Source organism: Primulina tabacum, chromosome 11, assembly GCF_025594145.1.
Source record: "Primulina tabacum isolate GXHZ01 chromosome 11, ASM2559414v2, whole genome shotgun sequence".
In the NCBI taxonomy this organism is placed as follows: Eukaryota; Viridiplantae; Streptophyta; class Magnoliopsida; order Lamiales; family Gesneriaceae; genus Primulina; species Primulina tabacum.
The window spans coordinates 15359472-15368938 of NC_134560.1; the positions used below are offsets into that span (position 1 = coordinate 15359472).

General features: G+C 42.8%; 2 protein-coding genes across 2 annotated transcripts; both read right to left on the minus strand.

The window, feature by feature from the left end:
- Positions 1–392: 392 nt before the first annotated feature.
- LOC142519663 (uncharacterized) lies at positions 393–3505 on the minus strand. Its single transcript, XM_075622697.1, has 4 exons — positions 3459–3505; positions 3144–3374; positions 1322–2967; positions 393–1201 (listed from the first exon to the last, which is right to left on the minus strand). The coding sequence occupies exons 1-4, from the start codon at positions 3503–3505 to the stop codon at positions 393–395; spliced, it is 2733 nt and encodes a 910-aa protein (XP_075478812.1).
- Positions 3506–5936: 2431 nt separating this feature from the next.
- LOC142519091 (rhomboid-like protein 14, mitochondrial) lies at positions 5937–9000 on the minus strand. The gene is made up of 2 exons (XM_075621996.1): positions 8592–9000; positions 5937–6945 (listed from the first exon to the last, which is right to left on the minus strand). The coding sequence occupies exons 1-2, from the start codon at positions 8793–8795 to the stop codon at positions 6166–6168; spliced, it is 984 nt and encodes a 327-aa protein (XP_075478111.1). The 5' UTR covers positions 8796–9000; the 3' UTR covers positions 5937–6165.
- Positions 9001–9467: the final 467 nt, after the last annotated feature.

Here is a 9467-nt window from a genome sequence, read left to right on the forward strand (position 1 = left end):
TTAATTGCTACCAATAGGAACTTCTTCTGAGCAAGAGCTATAGGAAAAGGCCCCACAATATCTATTCCCCACTGGTCAAAAGGACAGGCAGCCGTGATAGCCTTCATTGCCGCGGCCGGTCGGTGATGTAACCGGGCATGGCGTTGACAACTATCACAAGACATCACTAACTCTTGAGCATCACGCAGAACGGAGGGCTAAGAATAACTGGCGAGCAGCACCTTCCTTGCCAATGCATAAGCCCCTTAATGATTTCCACAACATCCCTCGTGAACTTCTCGGAGCACATAATAAGCCTCTTGATAACTCAAGCACCGAAGAAGCGGCCATGCAAAAGACGTTCTATATAAAACTTCTCTGATCATCACATAACGCGAACACTGGGTCTTCAACTAACGAGCTTCGCGAGGGTTATCAGGAAGCTTTCCCTCTTTCAAGTAATCAACTATGCCAGTCCTCCAATCCTCCTCCTCCTGTTCAACTGCAAGTGAACTCGTGTGAGGTGTGAGTTCAACTTGAAATACCACATCTCTAGTCTTCCAACTTCCCATTGTTCCAGCCATTTTGGCTAGAGTGTCTGCATTTTCATTTTCTTTCCTGGGAATCTGTTCAAATGTAATCTCTGCGAATTTCTCTCTGACTCTGTCCACTTCTCGAGCATACTCAATAAGCTTCTCATCTTTCACATCATACATCCCCTTCATCTGTTGTGCTACCAACTGTGAGTCAGAAAAAATAAGTACCCGGGTAGCTCCCACATTTCTGGCTGCTCGCAGTCCTGCCAACACAGCCTCATACTCTGCCTCATTGTTGGATGCTCGAAAATCCAATCTCACAGCCAACTTCACTTCCTCTCCAGCCGGTGAAATCAATACTACTCCCACCCCACTTCCATCCTTCGACGAGGAACCATCCACATACACCTTCCAAGGGTCTTCATTCTCCTGATGCACGGTCTCAGCCAGAAAATCAGCTAAGGCTTGTGCTTTGATAGCTGTTCTAGGCTCATACTGGATGTCATACTCTCCCAGCTCAGTAGTCCATTTTACCAAACGGCCAGACATATCGGAATGAGTGAGGATTCTGCCCAATGGACTGTTAGTTAGCACCACAATTGGATAAGATAGGAAGTAGGGCCTCAAGCGCCTCGCTGTTATCACCAAAGCCAAAGCCAATTTTTCCAACCCTGAATACCTGATTTCTGCCCCTTTGAGTGCATGTGAAACGTATTAAACCGGCTGCTGAACTGATCCTTCTGACTTGACTAGGACCGAGCTCACAGCTCCTTCAGTGGCAGATAAATATACCCACAAAGGCTCACCTGCTGCCGGTTTGGCAAGGACAGGAAGCTCAGCAAGATACTCCTTCAACTCGGTAAAAGCCTTCTCGCAATCCGGACCCCATTCAAATTTTTTCGCCTTGCGCAAGGTCCGAAAGAATGGTAAACTTCTGTGAGCGGACCTCGAGATAAAACATGCCAGAGAAGCAATCCTCCCTGTCAACTGTTGAACATCTTTGGGTCCCCGAGGAGAGACCATATCTTGGATAGCTTGGACTTTCTCGGAGTTGGCCTCGATCCATCTTTCTGTCACCATATAACCCAAAAACTTTCCACTCCTCACCCCGAAGATACACTTCTGAGGATTCAACTTCAGCCCGTAGGATTTGAGGGTCACAAAGGTTTCCACCAAATCAGGTACAAGCTGGGATGAGTCTTTTGATTTTACCATGATGTCGTCCACATACACTTCGACATTCATTCCCATCTGCTCAGAAAATACCCTATCCATCAGTCTCTGATACGTGGCTCCGGCATTTTTGAGTCCGAAGGGCATGACCACGTAGCAGAAAGTTCCTTCAGAGGTATTGAAACTCACTTTATTTTGGTCCTCCACGGCCAAAGGGATTTGGTGGTATCCCTGATAAGCAACCAACATACACAAATATTGATGTCCCGCTGTGGAGTCCACCAACTGATCTATCCGAGGCAAAGGATAAAAATCTTTATGGCATGCCTTATTGAGGTCTCTGAAATCCACACACATCCTCCATTTCCATGAACTTTTCGGAACAAGAACGACATTGGAGAGCCAAGTAGGAAACTGCACCTCTCGAATGTGCCCAGCATTGAGCAACTCCCTCACTTCTTTTTTTATAACTATATCTTTCTCAGGCCCGAAATGTCTCTTCTTCTGCTTTACGGGACGAGAATTTGGTAAGATGTTCCGTCGGTGCTCTGCTACATCTGGCCTCGTCCCTGTGAGCTCTTGGGCTGACCAAGCGAATCCGCTGAGATTAGCTTGTATGCAAATAATGAGTTCCTCCCTGACTTTTGGGTCAAGGTCAGGGGCTATTCTGAGGGTCTTCTTATCGGGCCCCAATGTCACAATCTCCGGCTTTTCATCCATCACCTCATGAACCTCCCTCACTACCACGGGCAACCCGCTTCGCTCCCTTCTAATCATATTGACCTCCACACGAGCCCTCTTCCCCTCTTCTTTCACTATTCCTTCATAACATCGTCGTGCAACTTTCTGGTCTCCACATAAGACTCCCACCTCCTTTCCCACAGGAAATTTCAACTTCTGATGATACGTGGAAGCTACGGCCCTGAAATCCTTTAAGGCTGGCCGCCCCAGGATTCCATTATACGATGAGGGGGTATCCACCACGGTAAATGTTATCATCTTTGTTACCCGCCGAGAGTCACGTTCCAAAGATAGGGGAAGAGTAATCTGACCCAGCGGCGGAATGGCATGGCCCCCGAACCCATATAGAGGAGTGGAGACTGGATCAAACTCGAATCCTTCCACCTTCATCTGATCCAATGTGCTCTTAAACAATATATTTACACAGCTCCCATTATCAATGAAGATACTTGCCACATCGTAGTTGGCAATGGTGGCCGTCACCACCAAGGCATCGTTATGAGGAGCCACGATGCCTCGAATGTCTTCCGGCCCGAAGCTGATGACAAGATCTTGGGGTAAGTTTGCACCCCTGGATATCTCAAAATTCTCCAACCTCCTTCCGTGCGCTTTCCGGACTCGCCCAGAGTCTCCATCAGTAGCACCCCCCGAGATCATGTGAATCATTCCTCTCGTGGAGTGGTTATCTTCATCTGCTCTCCTCCTCGGTCCGACAGGTTCCCAAGGAGCATCATGACCCCGCCCTTCTCTTCTCGGCTCTCCAACCCTCTGGTTGATCCAAGGAGGACCTCGACCCCGCCTAGGAGACGGGCGAGTTTTTGGTCAATCCCCGGATGAGGATCCCTCTCGTCTGTCCATCGAAGGCATCCTAACTCCGCCCTCCGCTCTCTGCGACTTCTCCCACCTTCCCTCTGGCTCTCTTCCTCCATCACTTTATCACGATTCCTATAGAGAGGAACATGTGAAGAGAATTGTCCTCTACTTCTAGTTCTGTCCTTCTCTCTTTCCCCCGCACCCCTCTTCCTTTACCCTTTCTCCACTCCATCAACTCTACTTTCTCCGGGCCGGTTCTCCATCCTTCTGTACCGTTGGGCATCCTCCAAGTTTACATACTTCTCAGCTCGAGCCAACAGATCATCATAGCTCGACGGAGGCTTCTTGACCAGCGACTTAAAAAACTCCCCTCCTCTCAGGCCTTGGGTAAAGGCACTTATCATGATGTCCGGGGTAGCCGCTGGTATCTCCAGCGCTGCATTGTTAAAACGCTGGACAAATTCTCGCAAAGTCTCGGACTCTTGCTGTTTCATCACGAACAGGCTCAAATAATTTTTCTGATGTCTCTTGCTACTGGCGAACCGGTGCAAGAAAGCGACTGAAAAGTCCTCAAAAGAACATATGGAGTTAGGCTGCATGGTGTTAAACCACTGCTGGGCTGACCTCACCAACGTGCCCAAGAACACCCGGCATTTCACTCCATCTGTATACTGATGCAACAAAGCCGCATTCTCAAATCTCCCCAAATGCTCTTCAGGGTCGGAATGTCCATCATATTCTCCAACATTCGGTTATCAGAAACACAGGGGAAGTCCTTCTTCCAGAATGGCAAGCGAAAAAGGACTTCCTTTCTTGGGGGCCGGCGCTCTGCTTCCTACCTGCTCCCTCAACTTCCGTATCTCCTTCCACATCTCCCTCATCTCACTAATCTCCCCACTTTGGAGGGATGCGTCTCTTCAACCTTGCTCTGGCGGACTTCAACATTTTCCTCTCGCTCCTGGCGAGTGGCCTGCTCTTCAACGAACGTAGAATCTTGGTTCCTCTTCATAGCCTCATCCATGGTCCGAGTGATAAACTGGCCCAACTGCTCCAGGGTCAAGTTCCCCACATTTTCATTAGGACGGGGTTGCTCGACCCTGTTCCCTTGACGAGGTTGTTCTGTTATCGCCTCCTGATGGGGTTGTTCCTGCCTTGCCTCAGCATGAGACTGTTCGAGTCCCCTCTGAGGACACGATGATGCTGAGGTAGCTCTTCTACTCCCTCTCTTTACTACCATCTCTACGTCTCAACTCAAATTTTCCCACAGACGACGCCAAGTAATACTCACGGGAAATTTAGGGTCCGGTACCAGCAAGTTTCACTAGTCCAGACGCAGGTTTTGAAATTACCCTGAGCCTGAAATCACAAATAAGATCGTTAGGAGGGGGCCAGGAGGGTGTCCTGGCGTAGCCCCTCCGAAACTCAAGTCAGAAACTGAGGATATATGGGGGGAGCAGCTAAGGGTGCTGCTGAAAACAATATAGTGAATGAATATCATACGCTCAAACCTGGTATTTATAGGAGAATACCTGGGCTCTTGGTGGGCTTGTCCTCCATTTGGGCTGGGGATGGGCCAAGGGTGGTGGGCCCATCCATGGGCTCATCCATGGGGTATCACTCACGAAACGACGAAGAACGAAGCGGAGAGATGCGAGGTTTGATCCGGGACGAGTTGCGGCACGATTTCTTGAAGGAAAATGGACACGAATTGCTGAAATTTTTGAAGAGGAAGGGTGGAGGTGTGGATGCTGAAGAAAGAGCCTAAGAACCCTAGATTTACCTCTCAACAAAATGAAATGAAATGTAATGTGTACGTGTGTGTTGTGTCGTGTGTGTGTGAGTATGTGTGTGTGCGTGTGTTTTATTTTTAATTAGAGGCAATTAGGGGTTAATTAAATTAATTAAAATATATCTAACAACTACTTAGCATGCTAATTAAAGGTTACCTCATACTAACTCTACTAAATCCACCAATTAAAAAAATATGTCCAAGTGCCAAATTTTTAAAAGTTAAATCTTAAAAATCACCTAATAAATAAATTAGCCTTTAAAATACTTAAAATATCATAAATATTTTAAAATACTAATTTTCTTGACTTGAAATAAAATATTCTATTTTACAAATCGCTCATATCGTCCCCGGTCTCTTTTCCCGATCCCACATCGAACATTCGTCTGAAACGTTAAACTCAAGAAAACATTGTAACATGCATCAACTAAACATAAATTAAATTTAAAATAACAAAAATCATAAATTATGCATAGCTAATAATATTTTAAAACTAAATAAATTATTTAGAAATTTAAATAAATATACGGGTTTTTCATATACTGATTTTTGAACCCTATATATTATGTGACAAGACCTATAATTTAAGGTTTACATGTCACCAAAGAAAAAATATCACTTTAGCAACTCTGGTGAGAATTAGATAAAAATATCAAATGTCTAAATAATAAAAAGTACCGAATACAAATCAAATATGACAAATATATCGGAACAAAAACAAAAATAACAAACTTATAAAACCAATTTTCCCAAATAATAAATTTAAATAGAATCCGGATAGGATCGTTCTATTTCGTGATATATATTTTTAATCCCCAAATTGGGGAAATTTGATCCTAGTGTAATAGAAACTCTATAATACTTCTACTCATTCTTTAGCTGGAGTGCGATATTAAAGGCTGATATAAAGCCAAACATTATCGATGCAATTAAAATGGCCATTCCCCCACGATTACAGATCAATTATGCCACCTAAAATTTGCTTAAATTGATTACTCAAAGTAAGAAACTTTGTCATCCCTTTTTTCTGCATAAAATTGTACCGTGTTCAGATCATCATTTACAAATTGAGGGGTTCAAATGCTTGCACTTCTTTCTGAATCAGCTGGCCTATATGACATTTTTCTGCACAAATCATCTACCAAACCTGTCAATTCTCCTCTGACGCAATTCCTCGGGGGGTAGAGTCCAAGCATTGTGATCATCAAAGCGGGGCGACTCACTATCATAACGACCCATCCCACACATTTCACATTCATTCAACAAACCTGAATTATCAAATGTACACGATTGACATCTCCATATACCAGCTACATTGCCTACCCCACTCCGGCCAAGAGTTCCTCTACCAAAAATCCTGCTTCTTGAAGAACGTGACCTCATCCTGCTCATGTATCTCAAAGGCCAACTTAAAACGCCGGTGAAATTGCTGATTAACCGCAAAAGCGGATTTGGACCGGAATATAAAGATTTTATGTATAAATACAAAAGTCCGGCAAGTACTCCCCCAAGATGACCGAGAAAAGAGACACCGGGTACAAACATTTGGATGAGGATAAGTTCTGCCCATGCAGCATAGCGTGCTGGAACCATGAGTCCATGCACGTATGTATAATTATTGTACCCCTCGGAGTAAAGGACAACTTTCATCGCAAAAAGCACACCAGAAAAACCCGCAGAATATTCGTTGTAATAGAATCTCTTGTAATCAAAAAGAAGAGTAGCTTTTGCAAGTAGTAGTGTGATGCCCTGAGACATACCCACAAGTGAAGCAACCATAACTGCGAATTTCACACTTCCCATTGCAGTCTCCAGTTGTATCCCCTTCCATAATAGTGACGACATATTGTAGAAAAGGTGAGACTCACTCACGTGGTAAAATGCAGATAAGAGAAACCGGTTCAGATCCTTGTGCTGTTTCAATAAAATTAACATAATTTACGTCATCATACCAAACATACATAAATTAGAGGCTTATTAAACACATAAAATTCATTGACATCAATAAACGTTCCAAGTTGAGATTTTAAAAAATGTAACAGATAAAAAGAACGTGGTTTATAATAACATGACAAAAAGCCAGTAAAAGTTCATGTAACAAACTGGACTAAAACTATAATTAATCAAGGAGAAGAAAAACATCAATAGGAAGAAAAGTAACAAAAAATTGTGGTTGGTAGATGGTTGTGGCACACTTTGTTTATGGAGTAATTAAGCCATGTTTGAACATGCATCTTCCTGTCTTCAAAACTCGTAATCCATAATGCGTCATGCCTCGCACGTCAAATATTTCTTATCCAGTCCACTCTATGTGATAGAATGAGTTTTCCATGTATCACTCATTGACAATGAAAAGTGCACATCACCCTAAAAGTCATCACTCAGAACACATTTAACAACCAATTAATTGCCAATTTAAATCATTTACTCAAAATAAAATATATACATATAAGCAAAGGTTACGGATTACACAATCGTTCAAGCTTGTCATCTATAAGTGATGACCTACCGAAAATATACCACTTTGGGGCCAAATAAACACCGAGGAATCATGCTGTTGACTTGACAAGTCAGAGACACTTGCTATGATGCCCAACATAGAAGGTAAACATGCTCAGTACATGATTATCAAGCAGAATTATTAAAAATTATACAACATCACTTGCTACAAGTGTGGAAATTCAAATATAAAACACACTGAGTTTCATTTCAATAAACTAATGATTAAGCACACATTAACAAAATAAGACATCGAAAATGATCAACTACCTGGTACTAAAATGGAATTGACTTATGCAGGACTAGAACTCACATGAACACATAAATCGGAATTATCAGTTGCGAAGATTGACCACAAAAATTGAGTGTGCTTTATAGTCTGCATTGTATTGCTAAGCAAGAAAAATAAGAGATGAAATATAAGGCTAAAACAAGGAAAGACGGTAGCCCATGGACGGCCATAAATGCTACACACACTCTTTTGAGTTGTTAGAGGATGAGCAAGTCCAACCCATGGATGATCAGACACGATGGACAAGAGACTCAAAAACTTAAACTACTAATCAGTCTAATCTAATTTTTTAGCATATGTTTGGGGTGAGATAGAAATGAATGCATTACACTTGGGGATATTAAGTCAACTTTGCACTCTATACCCCTGTCTACAGTCTCCAATTGCTTATATATCATATAATCCAAAAAGAGAGAAAAATATTGGGAGCGAGAAGGCAATGGAACCTTAGGAAACTTAAGTTACCGCACACGTTATGGTTTCGCATCCTAAAGGTTGCCTGAACATGATGAAATTTTATACCATACCCACTTTTGTACTAATAGTATCTAACTCTAAAACCAAAGCAACCGACAAGAAAATTCTCTTATCAGAAAAGAACATTGAATTGGTCCACAACCCACAAGACCCCAACAAAATCATCCAACAAATATCACAGAATATTTACACAAATAACACCCCCGATCAAACAAAAAGGTAAAAACTGATAAACCAGTACAGACAAACATGGAAAAAAGGCTAACACAAATCGGTTTCGTATCACGATTACCTTTATAATAAGGTAGGGATTGAACCAGACTTGGTTAATGGTAGGCAGAATCGGCTGCAGAAACCTGGGTCGCAAGTAAATTAGAGTATTAGCAGCTACAAGCCCCGCCGTGACCGGTGGCTTCCTGTCCAAGCGCCAATACTCGCCGAACGCGTGCACCAAAAGCAGCGCAAGCATCCTGCCTTTTCCACTTCCTCCATCCATCTCCCAGCAGCACTCTTTCAATGAACACAATCAGACTCAAATTTCTTGATCCTTTCACCCGCTGAATGATAAATCGGAAACGAATTGTGATCAATTCTTGTATTTCAAACTGAATTATTCTCTCTCTTTTATTTCCTTCTCTTTTCTTCGTCCCTACGGTGTGGTATGTACATAGACTAGACTCTTCGAGACGTTTCCTTTGTTTTATAGTTGGCCAATTTTGGGCTCTTATATAAATCCGCAGACGCACTAAATTCAAATCCATTAAACCCATTCGATTTTCAAATAACCCGGACAGGATCTATAAGCGGATGGTTTTCACCTCGAACCGTATCTATCTCGATATTTCTTGTGCGTCGTATCGATGTTACCGCGTACGAGTTTTTTTGGTTGGGTACCCAACATTTCGACTGCCCGAACCCGACCAGAAATTGTCGGGTACTCGACACCAACCCAAAAAAATCAAGTACGGGTTGACATAGAAACTCGATATTCTAAAAAAAAAACTGACCGGAACATATTAGTTCATGTAAGAGAAAAAAGATGGGTTAACGGTTCGCCCTGAGGATTGACCCGACCCAAACAATTCATATTGTTATTTTGAGTCTGTTGAAGGGAGTGGTTATTGTTTAGATAATAATTTTTTAATCTTACTTGACATAAAAAAAATAT

Excerpts from the sequence above, each read along its gene's own strand:
- LOC142519663 (XM_075622697.1), bottom strand. The coding sequence starts at position 3,505 with ATGGAGAACCGGCCCGGAGAAAGTAGAGTTGATGGAGTGGAGAAAGG. Across the intron at positions 3,375-3,458 it reads GTTGATGGAGTGGAGAAAGG|GAATCGTGATAAAGTGATGG; the intron begins GTAAAGGAAGAG and ends TCCTCTCTATAG. Across the intron at positions 1,202-1,321 it reads CCTTGCCAAACCGGCAGCAG|AAATCAGGTATTCAGGGTTG; the intron begins GTGAGCCTTTGT and ends TCAAAGGGGCAG.
- LOC142519091 (XM_075621996.1), bottom strand. The coding sequence starts at position 8,795 with ATGGATGGAGGAAGTGGAAAAGGCAGGATGCTTGCGCTGCTTTTGGTG. Across the intron at positions 6,946-8,591 it reads ATCCCTACCTTATTATAAAG|CACAAGGATCTGAACCGGTT; the intron begins GTAATCGTGATA and ends TTATTGAAACAG.